Source organism: Carcharhinus amblyrhynchos, chromosome 10 (genome assembly GCF_965287045.1).
Source record: "Carcharhinus amblyrhynchos chromosome 10, sCarAmb.v2.hapA, whole genome shotgun sequence".
Taxonomy (NCBI): domain Eukaryota; kingdom Metazoa; phylum Chordata; class Chondrichthyes; order Carcharhiniformes; family Carcharhinidae; genus Carcharhinus; species Carcharhinus amblyrhynchos.
The window spans coordinates 59,851,326-59,874,795 of NC_137333.1; the positions used below are offsets into that span (position 1 = coordinate 59,851,326).

Here is a 23,470-nt window from a genome sequence, read left to right on the forward strand (position 1 = left end):
GCATTAATTGATATTTTTCAATGACTTGACCATTACCTTAATCAAATTACAAACTAATTATTAAACTTAAACTTAAACTTTTCTGTAGTGGATGTAGTAGGAGACAGTATAGTTAGGGAGATTCATATGATTCTCTGCAACTGAAACCATGCCCAAAAGGGTGTGTTGCCTTTCTGGTGCCAGGATAACAGCTCTGGGCTGCAGATGAATTTGGAGTGGACAGGAAGAATCTAGTTGTCATGCTTCATATGGGTACCAATGACATAGGTAGGATTATGAAAGTGGTTTGGCTAAAGAAGTATGAGCAGCTAGGGCTAAATTAGAAAACAGAAACACAAAAGTAATAATCTCTGGATTACTACCTGCGTCACAAGCAAATTGCCACAGGGTAAATAAGAAATGGGTCTCTTATGTGAGAAATGGGTTTGGCTTTGTTCAGCACTGGCACCGATATTGGGAAGAGAGGGGTAGCTTTCATCTGAACTGTGTTTGGGTCAATATCCTTCTGAATCATAAAGCTGGGACTGTAGAGTGGACTTTTCATGTTGATTGAACAAATCAAATTAGCAATGGTAGTCTGGAGAGTGAATTCTGACACTTGCCTAAAAAAAAATACATTCTGGAAGCTGCAAGGCTATTGTGTAGTAAAGGATCCTTAAGGTATGAGTGATCATAAAATGAGAGAATTTTGCATGTAGATTGAAAGGGGGTAATTGGGTCCATAACTAGTGCCTTAAAAAGCCATAACGGATATGGAGACAGAGTTGGCCAAAGTGAACTGGAAAAGGAGTTACAAATGGAGATGTAGGAGCAGACATTTAAGAAGACATTTCATAACTTTTAACAGAGGTATTCCATTGAGGAAAAAAGTCAACAGGTGCTTCCACCATCTGTGCCTAACTAAGGAAGTTAAGGGTGCTATCAAATTTGAAGAAAGGATTTGCAATATTGCAAAGATTGTGGATATGGAAGATTGGGAAAGGTTTAGAAACCAGCAATGGATGAGAAAATAAAAAGAGGGAGAAATCGCAGTACGAGAGAAAACCAACATGACACACGAAAGCAGGCAGTAAAAAGTTCTGAGTATATAAAAAAGGAAAAGAGTAGCTAAACTGGATAATGGTCCCTTAGCAGGTGAGACTGGGGAATTAATAATGGGGAATGAGGGAAAGGCAAAGATTTGAAAGTATTTTGTATCTTTACAAAAGGCACAAAGCACCCAAAGAGTAGTTGAAAATCAAGAGGCAGAAAGAAGGGAGGGACTTAGAACAATCATGGTCACTAAAGAAAAGGAAAATGCTAAAGACACTTAAAGCTGGCATTTGTCCTGGACCTACCAGTTGGCAGTCTTAAAAGAAGTGGCTGCAGAGATAATGTCTGTATTAGTTGTAATCTTCCAAAATTCCCAAGATTCTGGGAAGGTCCCTGCAGGTAGAGAAATTACAAATGCAATGCCTCTGCTCAAAAAAGGAGAGACAGAAAGCAGGCAACTATAGGCCAATTAGCCTCCTGTCTCTGTTGGGAAAATACTCATTTCTATAATCAAGGAGGCAGTAGCAGGACATTTAGAAAATTAATAATAGTCAGGCAGAGTCAATATGTTTGATGTAAGGGAAAAGGGATAAAAGGGAAAGTTTCTTACATCTTCAAAGAATTCTTTGTTTGAAACAAAAGGAGTGTATAAGGGGGAACCAGTAGGTAAAGATTATTTCGATTTCCAAAAAGGCAATTGATAAGGTGCCACGTTGTTTACTTTGCAAAGGCAATATGGTGTTAGGTGATATGTTTGAATGGATGGAGAACTGGCTGTTAATGGAAACAGAGTTGGAATAAATGTTTGACGAACTGTAACTAGTAGACTGTCACAGGGGTCAGCGCTAGGCCTTAACTATTGATGATCTATATTAATGTCTTGTGTGAGGGCACTGGCTGGATTGTAGTCAAATTTACAGATGATTCTGTGATGACTCCAGTCAGGCCATTGAGGTTGGCCTGTTGGAATATGAACTCCTGATTAAGGAGTCAGTTGATAGGCCAATCAGTGAGTCTTTTCCTTGTAGTTAACTAGGAGTTTCAGTTCCTCTGGCACTCTTGAAGGTAGACTGCTGTTGGAATTGCAAATAAAGGATTTTGGTGAAAGGACTTCTGCTTCTGAAGACTTATTACAGGTCCAAAGGTAGAAGGCAAACACAATGTGAAGAGGATATGAAAATTCTGCAAAGGGCTAAAGATAGGCAGAATAGAAAAGCAGAGTATTATTTAAACAGAGAGAAACTGCAGAAGGCTGCTGAACAGAAGGACCTGGGTGACTTTGTACATGAATCATAAAAACTAACGTGCAGTTATAGTAAGTAATTCATAACGCAAATGGAACGTTGGTTTTTATTCTAAGAGGGATGGAGTATGAAAGTAGGGAAGTCTTGCCACAATGATACAGGTATTAACAAGACCACACCTTACTTGAGAGAGACAAACTGGAGGGAGTTCAGAAAAGATTCACTTGGGGATTCCTGAGTTTGAAAGTATTGTCTTATGAGAAAAGATTATGCAGGGTGGGCAGAAATACATTGGAATTTAGAAGAATGAGAGAGAGAGAGTAGATGTTGCGAGGGTGTTTCCCCTGGTGGGGTAATCAAAATTAGGTGTCCCCCATTTAACAATGCAAGAAATAGAATAGAAGTTGAATAGACTATCTGTCGAGCCTTTTCTGCCATTCAGTGTGATCACAGCTGATCTTGGGTTTCATTTCCAAATCTTTGCCATGTCCCTTGATTCCCTGAAGGACCAAAAATCTGTGTCTCAGCTTTAATTGTTTCCATACTGGAGCTTTCATAACCCTCAGAAGTAAAGCATCCAGAGATTCACAACCCTTTGAAGTGATTTCTCCTCGTCTTATTCCTAAATGATAGGCTCTTTATCCTGAGATTGTTCCTCCATGTTTTAGATTTGCAGACCAGCAGAAGGACTATTTTAGCTTGTCTAGCAAACCCCTTCAAAATCTTGTATGCTTCACTGAGATTGCCTTTAATTTGCTAAACACCAGAGAATATAGGCCCAATTTGCTCAACCTGCAGACTTTCCTCTCTCAGGGGGTCATTAATCTTTGGAATTCTCTGAGTGAGCAATGGAGGTTTGGGTCATTGAATATATTGAAGGCTGAGTTCACAGACTTTTGATTGACAAAGGGGAGTCATGGCTCATGGGGGCGCTGCCAGGAAAGTGGAGTTAAGGCCACATTAGAGCAGCCATCGTTTTACTGACTGGCAGAGCAGGCATGAGAATCTGAATGGCTGGCTGCTGCTCTGATTTCTTGTGTTTCTGTAGAAGTACTGCAGTAGCTTGGCAAGCTGAACCACTTACTTTCACGCTCAGGTCTTTCGGACAACAGCCAAAATGTTATCAAGGTCCATAACCTTTTGCCATGTCCAGTGCACTTAGCCACTATTTAATATAACGTGGATTGATCTTAATTGGCTGGGTATTGGCATTCAAGATCGGGATTTCAGGAGGAAGTCTAATGAGATTGCACACTTGATATTTTTCGCTGAAGATTTGCAAGCACTTCAGCCTTATCTCTCGAATTGACATGCTGGGCACCACTGTGAGGATGGGATTAATCTAAAAGAAGGTATTGGGGCTATAGAGCTTTGCTGAAACTGATGTGGCACTGCATAGTGCTGCTTTAGCCTGCTGCTTTTGATGTTGTGCAAGCAGGAAGCAGTAGCTTCACTAATGCCAGGTCTCTATATTGCCAGATTCTCTGTTATACCAGAGAATCCTGCTTGATTTTTGCCTTCTGATCATCTGAGAATAATTGCAGCTCTTGTACCACTTCCTGTATTAAGAACATGAGAAATAGGTGTTGGCTGTTTTTCCTCTTAAGCTTCATGTGCCATTCACTATGATTATGACCGAAGTTTTGCACCAACTTCACTTTCCCTTCCTATCCCCATATCCCATTCTCTGCATGGCCAAGAATATATCAATCTCAGTCTTAATTATACTCAACAGCTGAACAACTACACACTTTTGGATAGAAAATTCCACTGATTTGCAATCTTCTGTAAAGAAGTTTCACCTCATCCCAGTTCTAAATCACTGCCCCCTTATCCTGAGACTATGATCCGGAGTTGAGGGGGTTGAACTATGAGGAGAGGCTGAATAAACTAGGCTAGTACTCGTTAGAGTTTAGAAGAATGAGGGGAGATCTCATTGAGACATATAAGATGATGAATGGGATGGATAGGATAGAGGTGGAGAGGCTCTTCCCGCTCAGAAAGGACGGTAGGACTAGAGGGCACAGCCTCAAGATAAAGCGGGGGGGGGGGGCACGGTTTAGAACGGAGTTGAGGAGGAACTTCTTCACTCAAAGGGTGGTGAATCTCTGGAATTCTCTGCCCGTTGAAGTGGTGGAGGCTGCCTCACTAAATATATTTAAGACGCGGGTTGATAGGTTTTTGATAGGCAAGGGGATTAAGGGTTATGGGGAGAGGGCGGGAAAGTGGAACTGAGACACGACAGATCAGCCATGATCTTATTGAATGGCGGGGCAGGCTCGAAGGGCTAGATGGCCTACTCCTGCTCCTATTTCTTATGTTCTTATCCCTAGTTCTAGGTTCTTGAAGTGTCTGCATTTCAGTGCAATCACCCCTCATTCTTTTAAACTCCAGAAAAAAAAACACCCATTTTCAATTTTGCATCATAGGATGCCACCTCATCCCTGGAATTAATCTACTGCCCTTTGTCGCAACCTCTCTAAGGGGGGAAAGGAAGACCAAAACAGTATACACCTCATGTGACTTAATCAAAACCCTGTACAATTGAAGCAAGATTTCAGCACTTCTACTACAACCCCCTTATGACAAAGGCTATTTGCCTTCCTAATTGCTGCATTTGTACGAGAACGTCCTGATTTGTGTACAATGATTTGTGCATTCTCAACATTGACTTGCCTCTCACTTTTCTTAAAAAAAAATCTGCATTTCCATCCTCCTTACCAAATGGATAATTTCACATTTCCTTATGTTAAACTCCATCTGCTACATTCTTGTCCAATAACTTAACAGGCTTGTATCACTTTGCAGATTCCATCTCTTCCTCACAATTTACTTTGAAATGAGGCCACAAAAGGCGGAATTGTAGTCAAAACCTTCCAGATAGAATCATAGAAACCCTACGTACAGAAAGAGGCCATTCATCCCATCGAGTCTGCACCGACCACAATCCCACCCAGGCCCTACCCCCATATCCCTACATATTTTACCCACTAACCCCCTAACCTACACAACTCAGGATACTAAGAGGCCATTTAAGCATGGCCAATCAACCTAACCCGCACACCTTTGGACTGTGGGAGGAAACTGGAACATCTGGAGGAAACCCACGCAGACACAAGGAGAATGTGCAAACTTCACACAGACAGTGACCCAAACTGGGAATCAAACCCTGGTCCCTGGAGCTGTGAAGCAGCAGTGCTAACCACTGTGCTACTGTGCTGCCTCGGCATGGTAGATCTATGACTGAGCAACACACTTGATAATTGCTGAGCCATCAGGGAAGCTGTACGTGTTTAATTATCTTTAATGTGATATTTCTATTTTATAGAAGCAATTTTCCTCTGGGAATGCATGAACTGAATTTTAATCTTGTGTCCAGGTTGATGAAAGATTCAAGAAGAGTAACCAGGGCTCACCTCAAACACAGTCAAAACAGAGTAGCAAAATTTTGGACCCTCCAGTGCCTTCTAGATCAGAATCATTTTCTAATGGAAGTTCGGAATCCACTCCAGCTGCATTGCAAAGGTCCACGGAGTCACAGGTACAGAATCAAAAACTGTACACTGCTGTATGAGGATAATTGTTTACATCAGGCAAACAAGCTGTGTTCAAGTGCTTCCCTTAAAACTCACTGATCTTTTGCCTTAGTTTTTTTTTTGAATAAAATTGCATATTGATTTAAAATTAGCCTTTCATTGGACAATCAATGAAACTTACGTCCTACTTGATTTCAAACATCTGAAAATCACTTTAGCATTAGAGCCACTCCTGCTTCATGTATTTTATATTGTGTATTTTCTGATGTGCTTAAAAGTAGATTGTAGCATTATTATAACATTTCTTCTTTAATTATACATGTACAAAATGATTATTTCACATATGTAAGGAAAAATATGCAGGGATCTTGGATAGATTGGAAAGTGAGAATTTGCGTCCAAGAATAAGGATTGGAAAGAGGAAAGATATTTTGGGGGGGTGTAAGAGGAAGGGAGGAATTCTCCCATCCAGCTCCGCTGATGTTTTAGTGTAGCGAGCTAAGAGAAGCCTGCAGCAAGTGATGCGCAGGATTTGCACATCAGTTTCTGCCAGCAATCGGGAGGCTGTCAGCGTGGGGCTACCGTGAGTATGCTGATCGAAGCACTGACAGATCGGCACATGTGCAGTAACCCGCTCAGTGTGCTGATTTCACCCTCTCTGGGAATAGGCCTCACCCCCTAAAATTTAATGATATTCATGCTGGAGGCCTCTTGAGTGTGGGAGATTCTTGACTGAACTCCCACTGAAGAAACCAGCGGGAATTACTCCAGTTTTCAGCCAAATTCAACACTTAGCATTTTTTTGGGGAGAATCCTGGGCATTAATTGCAAAATAGTGACAAGTTCCTCTCCATATTAAGGGCTCATAAGATAAATTCCCTGGTATCTGACTACTTGTGTCTCTTATGGAGGCAGAACTTCATTATAAATATGAAGTTGTTGCAGGTTGATTCCAATTGCAGTATTTTCATTGCTATGGTAAGTATTGTTAATTTCTAAAATTATTTTAGCAATGTGGATTTCATATTTTAGCTCCATTACTGACTGCTGTTCAGTGCATAACAGCCAATACTGCAGAATTAATTCCCATTAGTATATAGAAGTATTGTGATATTGGAAATGGAGAAAATTTTCTATACTGATTCCATATGGACAGCGAATTCATGGTAGGTGTGCAACAATGGTGATACTTATTTTAAAATGAAATTTGATTGTCAGGCTAGCTTGTGCTTGATTACTGGAGCTAAACAGCATAATTTTACTGGCCACATTGTACCATATCAGGATTTACTTGAACCAGCATCATTTGAAATAAGATATCTTAAAGTTGAAAATGATTGAAAACTTAATGGAACTGGGTAGGCCGTATTGCTGGCAAAAATAGTTCAGAATGATTTAATTTCAGTTAAACAAATAGATTTAAGTATGTTAAAATATACTTTAATTTCAGTGTCAGTAGTAATAGAATGAGAGCATGTTAATAAGAAATTAAGCAAGATCTTTTAAAAATTGTTTTTACTGTTGAATAACATGAATGCCTCCCATCACCCCACACACAATCTCTTACTCAACACTGTCTCTCCTACAATTGATCACTGTTATTTTTATTTTGGGGCATTTTTATCATTTTGTCAAATGTAATTTGGAATCCTTTGCCTAAATATTAAATTGAAGGCATTTTCCAGTGTGAATGACAAATTGGGGTGGCATGGTGGTTAGCAGTACTGCCCCACAGTGCCAGGGAGCCAGGCTCAATTCCTGGCTTGGGTCACTGTCTTTGCGGAAGTTACACATTCTCCGTGTACGCGTGAGCTTCCTCTGGGTGCTCCGGTTTCCTCCCACAGTCCGAAAGGTGTGCTGGTTAGGTGCATTGGCCATGCTAAAATTATCCCTCATTGTACCCGAACAGGCACTGGAGTGTAGCAGCTAGGGGATTTTCACATTAACGCTGTGTTAATGTAAGCCTATTTGTGACTAATAAGTAAATTTTACTTTAAATTGGTATTTTTGCTATAAGGTTGCAGTGAGAGCAACACCTAGATCCCCTGTATTGTCTCGTCGGGATTCTCCTTTACAAGGCAGCAGTCAGCCAAGTGGACAGAGTGGTCCGAAAAGCACAAGGTTTGGATCTCAATTTTTTTTTGATAGTATGTGCAGTTAATTTCTAATAAGCAATAGCATTTTGGGAAGGAAGTTATCCATTGACAGCAACCATTTATAAAGCACAACTATGCTCCTCATTGGACACTTGCAGAATCCAGGCCTTTAAATGCTGCAACCAGCATCCAGTTTGTTCTCCAAAAAATGAAAATGGTTTTGCTTTCAGTTAATTGCCATGCAAGTTTTACCGATGACAGCCGATTGAGGAAAAGATTTATTAATTTTGGTAATGAGTCACAAAATGCTGATTTAAGCCGCAGACTCAAAAAAAAGTTAAAAATACACAATTAGCATACAGAAACATAAGTACAGTATGTGGTTGACAGGTAATTCCTCACAAGTGAGTTGTCATTTCCGTATCTATTGTTCATTGGAAATAGTCACTGGGGTCAACAACTTTACCACAATGGGAGAATCTTCTGAAAATAATTATGCGTGATGCCTATCTTTTCCACATTTTAGTTTACTCAATAAAAAATGTTTACTGAGGCTGGTCTGACTAGTCATGTGTCTATATTCTGCTGGGCAATACTGTAACACACTAGTCACAAGGTGCTACTTTCCAGCTGCATGCAAATCATCCAAAACAAGGGAGATTTAAGGAGAGGAAGATACATTTACAACATGTGAAAATATAGAAAAAATGTAACTAGGAAAATTGAAGAAAAACATAATTTTTACCACTTAAATTCTGAACACCTGCATGTTAAGGAATGTCTAGACATGTTACATTTCAAACTTAAATGGAATTTCCTCAGATGCTGCCTGACTTGAATATTTCCAGCATTTTCTGTTCTTATTTCAAATTTTCAGCATTCACATCACTTTGTTTCTGTATTATAAAATACAACATTAGAAAGTTTGACATTCTCATTCACAGAGTGTCTGAATTGGAATAAATAGTGCAGTGGCAGTCTGTTTGACTGTATGTGTTGTCTTGGAGCTTTAATTGTTGCCAAAGAACAAACTGCCTGAATATTTCAGTTTCAAATACACAGAGCTTTTCCTTCATTCCTTTTCCACTCCAATCGACGTAGAGATTGTATTCTAAAACTGCAACTGCTTTGTGTCTATTTAATCTATGTACATTATGTTGCTCAGGCCAGCTGTGAAGAGTGAAAGTTCTTTATTTAAATTGTTCCCCTCTTTAGCAATATAGAACCCAGACTGTTGTGGGAGAGGGTGGAGAAACTTGTACCAAGACCAGGCAGTGGCAGCTCCTCAGGCTCTAGCAACTCTGGCTCGCAGCCAGGCTCTCATCCTGGCTCTCAAACTGGATCTGGTGAACGCTACAGGCTACGATGTGAGATTTTCCTTTTTGAATTATTTAACTATATTATTCACTGCTTTGCTCATTGCCCCCTTGAAGAACTGGTTCCCTTAGAGACCGTGTTGGTTTGAAAGAAGAGGATAAAAAACTCACCGAAGGAAAACAGATAAAGCTTTCAGCTGGTTGGTTTTAATCGCACAAGCATGAGAAAAGCAATTTTAATTTTTAAAAATAAATATTTAGACATTGGAAATTGTAAGCAATCTAATGTTTAGATGCCTTCACTGTTATCACTTAAATAAGTATTTGAGTGCCAAGGAAATAAAGTACTCTTTTCAAAAGTAATTACTCCTTTTTAACAAGATACATGTCCTGCAGTGTACAGGACAAATAGTGTCATCACAATATATATTAAATTTATGCCACTATTCAGTCTGTGAAGTAAATGGATACAAGAAATGCAAAAGATAAAAATCAACTAAAGCTTGACTGCATATCATGACATTGATATTGTACAGTCTTAGATTAATAAACCAACATAATTTTTAATGCATTAAATTAAAACATTAGTTAATCACATTTTTGTTCCTTAGGCTGCTTGAAATTTACAAGTGCTGTGATTCATGTTCTTGCTGAGAAATCTTGAAATTTAGTGCGTCAATGCTCAGGCTTTTGATCAAATTATTTTGTTCACAGCATCATCCAAGTCTGAAGGTTCACCATCTCAACGCCATGAAAATCTTAACAAAAAACAAGAGGAGAAAAAGGACTTCCGACCAAGTAGACCAGCTGTAAGCCCCTTAAAGCTTGCTTGCTTACTTGTAAATTTACATGTCACGTTTTCCAAAAATGCAGTTCATGCTGACTTAAAAGTTGGCTTTCTCGAAAAAAAAACTTTCGATGATGTACAGTAAAATTTTATTTTTAAAATTTAATTTGTTTGAGGTGTAATTCCTTATGTATTTGCATGATCCAATTTGATGTTGAAAGACAGTTTATAAAATCAATCTGATCTTTGCTTCATTGATTTCTTAAAACCATAACTCAATCTGTTCAAGTAGGATTCCAGGTAGCTGCACAGGTCATTACATACATGGTTTTTATTATTCAGATTGCAGTAAGTGCAATAGTAAATACATTTCTTTATGAAAAAAAAGGTGGTAGAAGTGTATGATTGTTTATGTTGGTTTTTTTCTTCTTTCTCTTTCCCTTTCACCCTGTTGGTATGACCAATGATGGCTCATGACTCAATCACATGACCACTCACATGGGTTGCTGAATGTTGTAGGGGGATGTGGTAAGCTATGTCATTTTAGCAGTCTTGTATGTGCTTGCACTTTTAGTTGCATGCATTTCTTTCTCTGTTTAAAAGCTGTGATGTGTGTGACTTTTTTTTGTGTTCCAGTTCCTATTTTTAATAAACAATGTATCCTGAGTTCTTGGAACATTTTTAATGTTATGTGAATTGGTTCCTTGCCTTTTAAGATTGAAATTGTAATAATTACAACAATTTTCTGAGTAAAAGTATTGTGCCTCACCCTGTAACTCAAAATGTAAGTTCAGATATTTTAGTTCCTTTTGAAAGTGCTGTTCTTATTTCTGTCAGGACAGAAGTTGCAGGGATACAGTTAAAATTAGTGGAAATACGCAAGATACAAATACTTCACATAAAATTGATTTTTCACTTTTTAACCTTGAAACCTATGATTTTATGTTGTTTGGATCAAACAAATTATTGCTTGAAAGTTGTAACTTTTGGAATGGTGGAGGGGATGAAAAAGATGGTAAATTTTCTAGTAAGACCAACAGTGTACTTTTACAGCAAAAATGGTATTAAGCTGTGTCTTGTTGAATACTGACTTGTACTGAATATTATTTTAACTGTATGTAGTGTGACTTGTGGGATGCAGTTCATGTAAATGAAGGCTGTATTTCTACCAATCATGTTCTGGCGCTTTTCAGAAAAAAGCTAGAATGGAAAAGTAAACGTGTTGCTTTCCCTGCTCCCTAAAACCTAATTAGTTTCATTGAAACTTGCATCTTTTTGAACACTGCAATTTGTGGTTTGTTTTTTTTTAATGGAGTAACTTTGGACTTTTCTGTATAAATCTAAACCTGAACCAGAACCTATGTTCTTTAGTTATTTACCTAATCTATCTTTGTTTGGAATGTTTTAACTTGAAGTCAAATGTGACTCATTTGAACATACGTTGAAACTTTTGATGGACCATCCTTATTTCATTTCACCTTTCCCCTTTAAGCTTTACTTCTACATTTCAGTTTCCAAGCTAGATTCCTCTTAATTTAATAGAAAATGTTAAGCTGTAAGATCATTAGAAATTCTTTTATTTTGATATTTTGGCTAATCAAGTATATCCATGTCCCTGGTTATTACTTAAGATACTAGGATTTGATTATGACATGAAAGATATTTTGCATTTTAGTATTTCATCAGGTTTAAACACTGAACCCAAATACTTGACCTGTAACCTAATTTCTTAGTTTCAGGATCTTGCTGCCTTGGCTAAAGAGCTTCGAGCTGTAGATGACGTTCGACCTCCTCAAAAAGTTACTGATTATTCGTCTTCAAGTGATGAATCAGGAACTACTGATGAGGAAGATGAGGATTTGGAACAAGAAGGGACAGATGAAACTGGACCCATGTCAGATGATGCTAGGGCAATGTACGTAATATTAATTAATGTTAATGGTGAAATTAATTTATCTGCGCTACTCATAGCATGAATTGAGATCCTTTGAAACCCACAATTGTTACTCCAAGTGTCTCTAGGCCCCCTTTCGAACATTGGACCCTTAGAGGATGAGAGGGGGGACTTAGTGGTAGGGGATGGGGAAATGGCTGAGGTCTTGAATAACTTTTTTGTTTCGGTCTTCACGGAAGAGGACGTGAATAATTTGCCGGGTGTTAGCGATGGAAAGGTGGTAGGACTGGAGGGTCTCAATGACATTATTGTTACTAGAGAGGCGGTGCTCGACAGACTGGAGGGACTGATTGTGGACAAGTCCCCAGGACCGGATGGAATGCATCCGAGGGTTCTGAAAGAAATGGCGGAGGTGATAGTGGATGCCTTGGTGGTTATTTTCCAGATGTCGCTGGATTCCGGGGAAGTGCCGGAAGATTGGAAAACGGCTAATGTTACGCCATTGTTTAAGAAGGGTGGCAGGCAAAAGGCAGGGAATTATAGGCCGGTTAGTTTAACGTTTATTGTAGGTAAAATGTTAGAATCCGTCATCAAGGAGGAAATAGTGAGGCATCTTGAGGGGAATTGCTTGATAGAGCAGACGCAGCACAGTTTCGTTAAGGGGAAGTCGTGTCTGACAAATTTATTGGAGTTCTATGAGGATGTGTCTAGGGCGGTGGGTAGAGGAGAGCCAGTGGATGTGGTCGGTCTTGATTTTCAGAAGGTGTTTGACAAGGTACCTCACAAGAGGTTATTGCAGAAGGTAAGGGGGCATGGAGTTGGGGGTAGGGTGTTAGCGTGGATAGAGGATTGGTTGTCAAATGGGAGGCAGAGAGTGGGGGTTAATGGGTGCTATTCGGATTGGCGGCTGGTGACTAGTGGAGTGCCCCAGGGGTCGGTGCTGGGGCCTCAGCTATTTACCATTTATATAGATGATCTGGAGGAGGGAACCGAGTGTATGGTGTCGAAATTTGCTGATGACACCAAGATTGGTGGGACGGCAAATTGCACGGAGGGTGTGGAGAGTCTGCAGAAGGATCTAGATAGGCTGGGCGAATGGGCCAGGAACTGGCAAATGGAATTTAATGTTGGCAAGTGTGAGGTGGTCCACTTTGGTAGCAATAATGGGAGGAAGGACTATTACTTATGTGGCGAAAAACTGCAGCATGTGACGGTGCAGAGGGACCTCGGGGTCCTTGTGCATGAGTCGCAAAAACCCAGCCTGCAGGTGCAGCAGGTGGTCAGGAAGGCGAATGGGATGCTGGCCTTCATAGCGAGGGGGATTGAATATAAAAGTAGGGAGGTCTTGCTGCAGCTGTATAGGGCATTGGTGAGGCCGCAGCTGGAGTACTGTGTGCAGTTTTGGGCGCCGCACTTACGCAAGGATATTTTGGCCTTGGAGGGAATGCAGAGGAGGTTTACTAGGCTGATACTGGAGTTGAGGGGGTTGAGCCATGAGGATAGGCTGAATAAACTGGGCTTGTGCTCGTTAGAGTTTAGATGAATGAGGGGAGATCTCATTGAGACGTATAAGATGATGAATGGGATGGACAGGATAGAGGTGGAGAGACTCTTCCTGCTCAAAAAAGACAGTAGGACTAGGGGGCACAGCCTCAAGATAAAAGGGGGGCAGTTTAGAACGGAGTTGAGGAGGAACTTCTTCACTCAAAGGGTGGTGAATCTCTGGAATTCTCTGCCCGTTGAAGTGGTGGAGGCTGCCTCGCTAAATATTTTTAAGACGCGGGTTGATGGGTTTTTGATAAGAGAGGGGATTAAGGGTTATGGGGAGAAAGCGGGAAAGTGGAACTGAGCAGCGACAGATCAGCCATGATCTTGTTGAATGGCGGGGCGGCTCGATGGCCTACTCCTGCTCTTATTTCTTATGTTCTTATAAGATGATGAATGGGATGGATAGGATAGAGGTGGAGAGACTCTTCCCGCTCAAAGGACAGTAGGACTAGGGGGCACAGCCTCACGATAAAGGGGGGGGACGGTTTAGAACGGAGTTGAGGCGGAACTTCTTCACTCAAAGGGTGGTGAATCTCTGGAATTCTCTGCCTGTTGAGGTGGTGGAGGCTGCCTTGCTAAGTATTTTTAAGACACGGGTTGATGGGTTTTTGATAAGCGAGGGGATTAAGGGTTATGGGGAGAGGGCGGGAATGTGGAACTGAGCCACGACAGATCAGCCATGATCTTGTTGAATGGCGGGGCAGGCTCGAAGGGCTAGATGGCCTATTCCTGCTCCTATTTCTTATGTTCTTATGTTATGTTCATTTATTGCCAGTTTGTTGTATGAAAATTTTTACACTTTATCACACCAAAGGCAGCTATTCGGTCCATTTGACCTGGATCTTTGAAAGAGCTGTCTAACTTAGTCCCATATCCCAGCCTTTTTCCCTTAAACTCTAGAATGAGTGCTCTTGGAATACATGCCCAACCGGTTGTTGAAATTTTCCTTATCTGCTTCTACCATCCTTGGAGCTAGTGCAAATACAGATCTTCCCCTGTGCTTCCTTCGCTCATTATTTTAGCCTGTGACCTCTGTTTACTGATCTACGCATTAGAGGAAACTGAATCAGCAAGGAGAAACCCTAAATAACCCTATATAATGTTTAATACTGCTGCCTTTCTCCCTTTGATTTTCTCTGCTCATAGGGGAACAAACATGGCTTTTCCAATCTATAAACACATCATCATCCCTTGTATCTAGTAATTTTCCTGAGGTCATTCTGGTAGTGTGGGGCCCAGAGTTGCACACAATCGAACAACTGAGGTCTAACCATTCATTTGGAAATGTTTAGCACGACTTCCTTTCTTTTGAACTCCATGGTCCTATATATAAAGTTGAGTATCCCACATGATTACTTAACCAACTTCTAAGTTCACTTTCACAATTCCCCAACCTTGAAAGTTTGTGAATATGAACATACAAGTTCGCTCTGTATTTGAATTCCTCTCCGAATAGTATCAGTTAGATAAAGCCGTTTCTCCATGTCATTCTTCCCAAAGTATATCACCTGACATGTATTACATTGAATTGTGTTTGCTATCTGTCTGCCCAAATTGCCTTTGTGTCCTCCTGACAGACTTCCAATGAAAATTGAATACCCATTGAAGCTTAACGTGATCTCTTTCCATGACAATGTGATGTATTATGGATGGGAAGTGGGCTTAATTTGAAAAGCACTAACTTCTTATGTCACCATCTGTCCATAAACAGAAAATTGTTTTGATTCCCTCATTATCAGTGATGGCATATTTCCCATATATCTCAATTTTTGTGTGATCCAGTTTCTATTAATAACCCCACAGCAATATTGAGATAGGATGAACTCAGTTAGTTTATTTATGCATGCTCCAAATGTAGGAAGAAGAGTTTGCAATTTCACTGCCATACGCAGACAGTACAAGGATGGATAGAGAAAAGAAGGTTTTGTGTAAGGAGACCACAGAGAAAATAAATATTGGTTCATGTGGGGTCCAAGTCCAATGAGATATCCCTTTTACAGAGGTTAGCGGTCTGAAAGCTGATGTTGTAGAATTAATTTTTCCAGTGGTGTTGATTTCACCAGAAATAGGCACACACAGATGAATCTGTTTTGTAGGTGATAGCACTGAGTTTCCAATGGGAGCACTGTGGATGGGGTCAGGTTTTCAACTTGGGCAGAGCTCCTTTCTATGTGGCTGCTAGTCTAATGTTAAAGAGCAGGCTGAGCCATTCAGCTCTGCAAAGCAAAATTAACTTGCTCAACAAGCCAGAGGTCCAGGTCATATGACCCCTACCTTTCCACCAGAACTTCAACAAAGAGTATATATCCAGTAGGTGGAAGTCCACAAGAAAAATTCGAAGTGTCCCACTAGCATGACACGGAAGAGTTTCAGATCCATTTTTTGGGTGCGTTTTTTACTCCATATCTTAAGGACTTAAACTATGATAAAATGGACCCGCCTCTTCTGACTGGATTGCACCAGCCTGACCCTGCCGCCAATGCCAAGGGACTACCCTAGGGGCACCTCCTGGGGTGGGGGTGCCTCCATATTCTCCGGTCCTTTTACTGAGGCCAGCATGACTGTTCGCCACTGATGGGGACCAGGTGTTTTCCTCATTGGAGAGGACCTCCCCTAGCAAGTGCACAAAGGCAAGTGAACCTGGATGATTGCATCCCGGGCTCGTTAATCACAAGAAATGAAAATTTCAGCCCCTCGTTTAAAATGGTCAAGAGGCTGATTGTGCTGGATATCCGATGCCGGTAAGATTGCGAGAGACAACCTGACTTCTTGACTGGTGTGATTTTTCCAGCTTGGCCCGCCCATGGGCACGGGTAAAATCACAGCTATTGTCTGGAATTCAGCAGTGTCTCAAAGATTGCTAAACGTCCCAGCCATTATGAATTGAAAGAATGCTTAAGGGGCCTTTTGTCTTAGCAGACCATCTGTTTTCTGCTGACATGCCTGGATTATTCAATGAAAATGGTATAGCTGTCTTTGAAGTGGGCTACACAGTACGTGATCCTTAACGGATCCTCTGAGATAACGAGGTGTAAGTTTTCCTGAATTAATTTTAAAAAAAAGCCTCCTATCCCATGGCCAATTACTGACCTAAATTACCACTATTCTTTTAATCTTGTTACTTCTACTTGCAACCACGTCTGTTATTTTGTATTCTATCAAATGCCCTTCAAAAGTTGATTTACATTTTTACTGCACTACCTTCTTCAACTCCTGTTACATCATCAAATAACACAACCCAGTTAGTCAGACACAATTTTTCATTTAATAAATCTATGCTAGCTGACCTTTTATTAACCTTGTTTCTCCACAAGAATTTTATCTTTGACAATGATCTCTACTATCACTGCTGATGTTATACTGACTAGTATGTCATTTTGTTTTTGAGTAGCGGTTTAGTATTTGCAGTTTTCCAGTCCTCTGACGTCATGTCAAAGGAGGATTGAAAGATTGTGATCAGAATTCCTATCTCTACCCCCATCAGAATTCCATATGGGTCTGGTTACTCTGGGCACTGCCAATCTATTAAGCATCTCCTTTCTATTTATTTTTTGTCGTATCTAGCATCTCCCGCCTACTCAATTTGCAACATTAAGTTAATCTTATTCTTTCATAAAGGCAATGCAAAGCACTTGTTCAGAACCTCAGTCACACTTTCTATCTGATCGGGAAATTGTGGTTAGTGGTTCTGCAACTTTAACCCTTACTTTCCTGAGTATCATGGCATCCATTTTCTCTAGGGTGGGGTTACTTTTCTAACTCGAGACTGGCAATCTTTTAAGTACCTCATTATTTTACACTATCTAATATCACTAGTGTCTCTTCCTCTATTACAGCATTAACTTCAATATCTTCTTTTATTAAGATATGCAATATACTCATTCAGAATCTGTCATGCCCTCTGTCTTCACAAAAAGATTTTCTTCTTTGTTCCTAATCGAATTTTAAATGTACTTTCTATATATTTTAGAATTTTGGGTTCTCTTCTATGTTAACTGTTCCTTTCATGATATTTCTTTGCCCTTACGTTTTTCAGTTTTCCCCCAAGCACACAATGGCTGGAATTTTACCGGCACGCCCGCCCTGATTCCAGGGGCGGACGAGGCTTGGAGAAAGGCATTCTCCATAGGCCTCGGGTGGGATCATATGAACCTCGAGCGGATGTGCCAGTGAAATTCCACCCAGTGTGTTAAGCCCCAGTTTTCTACTGCATTCTGTGCCTGCCATTTGTCATAACCCGAGCGTAATTGTTTTATTTTCACTTCAACTTCCATTCTCATCGGGGAAACTCTAGTTTTGTGTTTCCTTGTGCTCACACTCCAAAATTATAGCATTAGTTTACGTTGGCCCAAACTTTCTGCCTCTGGATTGTTGGAAGTGGATTGTACATTGGAGGATGCAAGTCAGGACCTTGCGGAAGCCCTGATGCATAGACGTATGTAAAAGTTGATCAGAAAGTTTGAACTTTCATTGGGTTACATAAGAACATAAGAAATAGGAGCAGGAGTAGGCCATCTAGCCCTTCGAGCCTGCCCCGCCATTCAATAAGATCATGGCTGATCTGTCGTGGCTCAGTTCCACTTTCCCGCCCTCTCCCCATAACCCTTAACCCCTCTCTTATCAAGCACCCATCAACCTGCTTCTTAAAAATATTTAGCGAGGCAGCCTCCACCACTTCAACGGGCAGAGAATTCCAGAGATTCACCACCCTTTGAGTGAAGAAGTTCCTCCTTAACTCTGTTCTAAACCGCCTCCCCTTTATCTTGAGGCTGTGCCCCCTACTGTCTTTTTTGAGCAGGAAGAGTCTCTCCACCTCTATCCTATCCATCCCATTCATCATCTTATACGTCTCAATGAGATCTCCCCTCATTCTTCTAAACTCTAACGAGTACAAGCCTAGTTTATTCAGCCTCTCCTCATAGCTCAACCCCCTCAACTCCGGTATCAGCCTAGTAAACCTCCTCTGCACTCCCTCCAGGGCCAAAATATCCTTGCGCAGGTGCGGCGCCCAAAACTGCACACAGTACTCCAGCTGCGGCCTCACCAATGCCCTATACAGCTGCAGCAAGACCTCCCTACTTTTATATTCAATCCCCCTCGCTATGAAGGCCAGCATCCCATTCGCCTTCCTGACCACCTGCTGCACCTGCAGGCTGGGTTTTTGCGACTCATGCACAAGGACCCCAAGGTCCCTCTGCACCGTCGCCTGCTGCAGTTTTTCGCCACATAAGTAATAGTCCTTCCTACCATTCTTCCTACCAAAGTGGACCACCTCACACTTGCCAACATTAAATTCCATTTGCCAGTTCCTGGCCCATTCGCCCAGCCTATCTAGATCCTTCTGCAGACTCTCCACACCCTCCGCACAATTTGCCTTTCCCCCAATCTTGATGTCATCAGCAAATTTCGACACCCTACACTCGGTTCCCTCCTCCAGATCATCTATATAAATGGTAAATAGCTGAGGCCCCAGTACCGACCCCTGGGGCACCCCACTAGTCACCAACCGTCAATCCGAATAGCACCCATTGACCCCCACTCTCTGTCTCCTATTTGACAACCAATCCTCTATCCACGCTAACACCCTACCCCCAACTCCATGTCCCCTGACCTTCTGCAATAACCTCTTGTGAGGTACCTTGTCAAATGCCTTCTGAAAATCCAGAAGGACCACATCCACCGGCTCTCCTCTCTCCACTGCCCTAGACACATCCTCATAGAACTCCAGTAAATTTGTCAGACATGACTTCCCTTTAATGAAACTGTTGCGTCTGCCCTATCAAGCAATTCCCTTCAAGATGCCTCGCAATTTCCTCCTTAATGACGGATTCTAACATTTTACCTACCACAGACGTTAAACTAACCGGCCTATAATTCCCCGCCTTTTGCCTGGCACCCTTCTTAAACAACGGTGTAACATTAGCCGTTTTTCAATCTTCCGGCACTTCCCCGGAATCCAGCGACGTCTGGAAAATAACCACCAAGGCATCCACTATCACCTCCGCCATTTCTTTCAGAACCCTCGGATGCATTCCATCCGGTCCTGGGGACTTGTCCACAATCAGCCCCTCCAGTCTGTCGAGCACCACCTCTCTAGTAACAGTAATGTCATTAAGACCCTCCAGTCCTACCACCTTTCCATGGCTAACACCCGGCAAATTATTCACGTCCTCCTCCGTGAAGACAGAAACAAAAAAGTTATTCAAGACCTTAGCCATATCCCCATCCCCTACCACTAGGTCCCCTTTCTCATCCTCTAAAGGACCAACGTTCACCCTAGCCAGCCTCTTCCTTTTTATATGTTTATAAAAACTCTTGCTATCCTTTTTTATATTAAGTGCTAGCCCAGCTTCATAGTTTCTCCTACCCTCCTTTATCAACTTCTTTGTCAATCTTTGTTGACATTTAAACCTTTCCCAATCCTCTTCTCGCCCACTGCTCTTAGCTACTCTAAATTCCTCCGCTTTTAATTTAACGCTTTCCTTCACCTCCTTTGTTATCCACGGCTTATTACCTCTCCTCCTACGGTCCTTTTTGACCATCGGAATAAATTTCTGCTGAGCACCAAGAAAGATCTCCTTAAAGATCCTCCACTGCTCCTCAGCAGACCTACCTTCCAACGCGCTCCCCCAGTCCACATTCGCCAATTCTTCTCTCATCATACCATACTCCCCTCTATTCAAACAAAGGACGAATGTCCGGGAACCCACTTTCTCCTCCTCCATCTGCAACAGAAACTCCACCATACAATGATCACTCTCTCCAAGAGGATCCTTCACCGCAAGGTCCCTAATTCTACCCGCCTCATTACATAGCACCAGATCCAAGATAGCTCGCTCCCTCGTCGGCTCCAACACACACTGTTCAAGGAAATTATCCCGGCAGCATTCCAAGAACTCCTCCTCGAGCCCACCTCGTCCAACATGGGTCGACCAATCAATATGCAGATTGAAATCCCCCATAACTACTGCCGTCCCATTCCTGCACGCCGCACTTATTTGCACGTTAACAGCCTGCCCCACCTCCAGATCATTATTCGGGGGCCTATAGACGACACCCACCAGCGTCTTCCTCCCTTTGCTGCTCCTAATCTCCACCCACAACGATTCCACTTTCTGCTCTTTGGCTCCGATATCATCCCTTGCTACCACCTTGATACTATCCTTAATCAGCAGAGCTACGCCACCCCCTCTTTCCTCCTGCCTATCCTTCCTAAACACTTGATAGCCCTGTACATTCATCTCCCAGTCCCTGTCACCTTGCAGCCACGTCTCTGCTGCCCTGAGCCCTCTATGAATGCTTGCAACTCAAACACAATCTACATCCCTCTTCTCTCCCTCTTCTCCCCCCTTCCTCCTCCTCTCTCTCCCCCCTTCCTCCTCCTCCTCTCTCTCCCCCCTTCCTCCTCCTCCTCTCTCTCCCCCCTTCCTCCTCCTCCTCTCTCTCCCCCCTTCCTCCTCCTCCTCTCTCTCCCCCCTTCCTCCTCCTCCTCTCTCTCCCCCCTTCCTCCTCCTCCTCTCTCTCCCCCCTTCCTCCTCCTCCTCTCTCTCCCCCCTTCCTCCTCCTCCTCTCTCTCCCCCTTCCTCCTCCTCCTCTCTCCCCCCCTTCCTCCTCCTCCTCCTCTCTCTCCCCCCCTTCCTCCTCCTCCTCCTCTCTCTCCCCCCCTTCCTCCTCCTCCTCCTCTCTCTCCCCCCTTCCTCCTCCTCCTCTCTCTCCCCCCTTCCTCCTCCTCCTCTCTCTCCCCCCTTCCTCCTCCTCCTCTCTCTCCCCCCTTCCTCCTCCTCCTCTCTCTCCCCCCTTCCTCCTCCTCCTCTCTCTCCCCCCTTCCTCCTCCTCCTCTCTCTCCCCCCTTCCTCCTCCTCCTCTCTCTCCCCCCTTCCTCCTCCTCCTCTCTCTCCCCCCTTCCTCCTCCTCCTCTCTCTCCCCCCTTCCTCCTCCTCCTCTCTCTCCCCCCTTCCTCCTCCTCCTCTCTCTCCCCCCTTCCTCCTCCTCCTCTCTCTCCCCCCTTCCTCCTCCTCCTCTCTCTCCCCCCTTCCTCCTCCTCCTCTCTCTCCCCCCTTCCTCCTCCTCCTCTCTCTCCCCCCTTCCTCCTCCTCCTCTCTCTCCCCCCTTCCTCCTCCTCCTCTCTCTCCCCCCTTCCTCCTCCTCCTCCCTCTCCCCCCTTCCTCCTCCTCCTCCCTCTCCCCCCTTCCTCCTCCTCCTCCCTCTCCCCCCTTCATCAATCCTCTCTTATGTTGACCTGTCCATTCCTTGAAGGTGATTGTAGTGTATTTACGCAGACTTGCAGCTTGAGTAACCATAAATGGCCTGAGCTTCAAATTTATCTTTTACAACTTATCCATAATTTACTTGGATTTCTAAAACGGGTTCCTGACTACAAACAGTATGTGTGTGATATGTTTTTAATTAGGTCTTCAAAGCTGAGCAATGGAGAAACTGAGTCAGTGAATACAATGATAGTTCATGATGAGCTGGAGCTGCTGACTGAAACTTCGGTTACACCCTCGAAAGATGGCACTTTAATTGTTCGACAGGTACTGTATTCGTGGCAGAAAGCTCTGTCCCTTTTTAATTAACGTATTTGCCCGGTATTTTTTGTTTTGCTATGCGTTTTTTTTTAATCTTAATAGCTGTAATTGACATGAATTTCAGTTCTTGAGTCTAGTTTTCCTTCTTGTTAGTGCAAAGAACATTTGGATTTCTTCTATTCACTGCAGTTGTCTTGCATGTGTTACTGTGTCCATCGTGAGAATTAACTTGAGTTCAGATGGACAGGAAGTGACTGCAGACAAAAATCTTAGAGATGCACAATGTTCACTTCTAAAGACTGACACTTGTTGAAAATGTTTTTAAATTAAACTAACCGGTCTGTAAGACACCATTCATTCAACTCTAACTTCAGACATTTTTAAAACTAAAATCTCGCATTTGCAGCTGTAGTCAGGTAACTAGCTTTTTAACTCCATTCAGCAGCATTTTTGCCCTTCCATCAAAGTGGAAATGGGGGGAGAGAGAGAGAGATGTTCACTCTCCACATTAGATTCTCTTTAAATTCCATCACTTTAATTGTTACAAGCAATATAAATTATTCATTGCACTACAGCACACCAAAATCGAGCTTTAATATTTGTCACTTTTTCAGAGTAAAATAATGCTTCTGATCTAATCAACATCTCAAAATTTCATCTGAAAAGAGCTTTAGAATGTAGATAATGTGCTCACTTTTGTTGAAAGCACTACTGAAATTCTAGCTTGTATCTGTTCTGCTTGGAGTAATGTGAAGTGTTTGTCTACTGAAGTGATTTTTGTCAAATTATACCAAATTTAATTGCTTTTAGAACTAGTCAATGTGCTGAGATAAAAGCTGCACAATCCAACTTTGCTGCATTAACTCTTCTGCCAATTAACTGCTAGGGTGATAGGTATTCAAGCAACTCTTAAGCAAGACAAGTATGCCTGTTTTTTCTACAGAGCGCAGGTGAATTAAAGCGTGCCAGCCACCATGAGAGTAATGGCTTTGCAACCCGCATTCACCTCTTGCCAGATCTCATACAGCAAAGCCATTCCTCCACCTCCCCAACCAGCCAGCAGTCTCCCACCATGTCCCCTCAGCTGCCCCAGGACGAGCTAACTACTAATGAGGTATGTTTGACACCATAGCCGGCTGCTGTACCGGCATACCTCTCCTGTAAACTAGTTAGTCACAACAGCACTCCAGTCAATCTCAAATGCTTTTCATCTTTAATTTTTAGCTGTATATCACTTCTACACTGCTATTGTAGAAAACACTAAATCCTCTTACATGGTAGAATGTTCTGACTCCAAAACTTGCCAGTTAATGGGTATTAAAACAATTGATTTGTTTAAAAAAAAACTGTTTTAGTAGAATAGACTTTCACTATGCCGTGAGCAATGTTTTTGCCTCTGAGTTAAGAATGCAAACAACCTCATGATTTGAATTGGGCTTTTAAAAGAATACATTTTAGACTTTAAGGACATGAACTTGAAATGTAACCA

General features: G+C 42.2%; 1 protein-coding gene across 7 annotated transcripts in view; it reads left to right on the top strand.

The window, feature by feature from the left end:
* The window catches only part of LOC145348976 (mitogen-activated protein kinase kinase kinase kinase 4), a 315,280-nt gene that overhangs the window by 238,963 nt on the left and 52,847 nt on the right, over positions 1 to 23,470 (top strand). For 4 of the 7 annotated variants that reach the window (XM_080197144.1, XM_080197146.1, XM_080197145.1 and 1 more), the window contains exons 16-22: positions 5,656 to 5,817; positions 7,830 to 7,933; positions 9,124 to 9,275; positions 9,939 to 10,033; positions 11,745 to 11,926; positions 21,864 to 21,987; positions 22,925 to 23,095. In XM_080197144.1, the coding sequence (XP_080053270.1) occupies positions 5,656 to 5,817; positions 7,830 to 7,933; positions 9,124 to 9,275; positions 9,939 to 10,033; positions 11,745 to 11,926; positions 21,864 to 21,987; positions 22,925 to 23,095 (990 nt within the window). The remainder of the gene's footprint in view (positions 1 to 5,655; positions 5,818 to 7,829; positions 7,934 to 9,123; positions 9,276 to 9,938; positions 10,034 to 11,744; positions 11,927 to 21,863; positions 21,988 to 22,924; positions 23,096 to 23,470) is intronic. The other 3 variants (XM_080197149.1, XM_080197150.1, XM_080197151.1) reach the window with 1 other exon arrangement.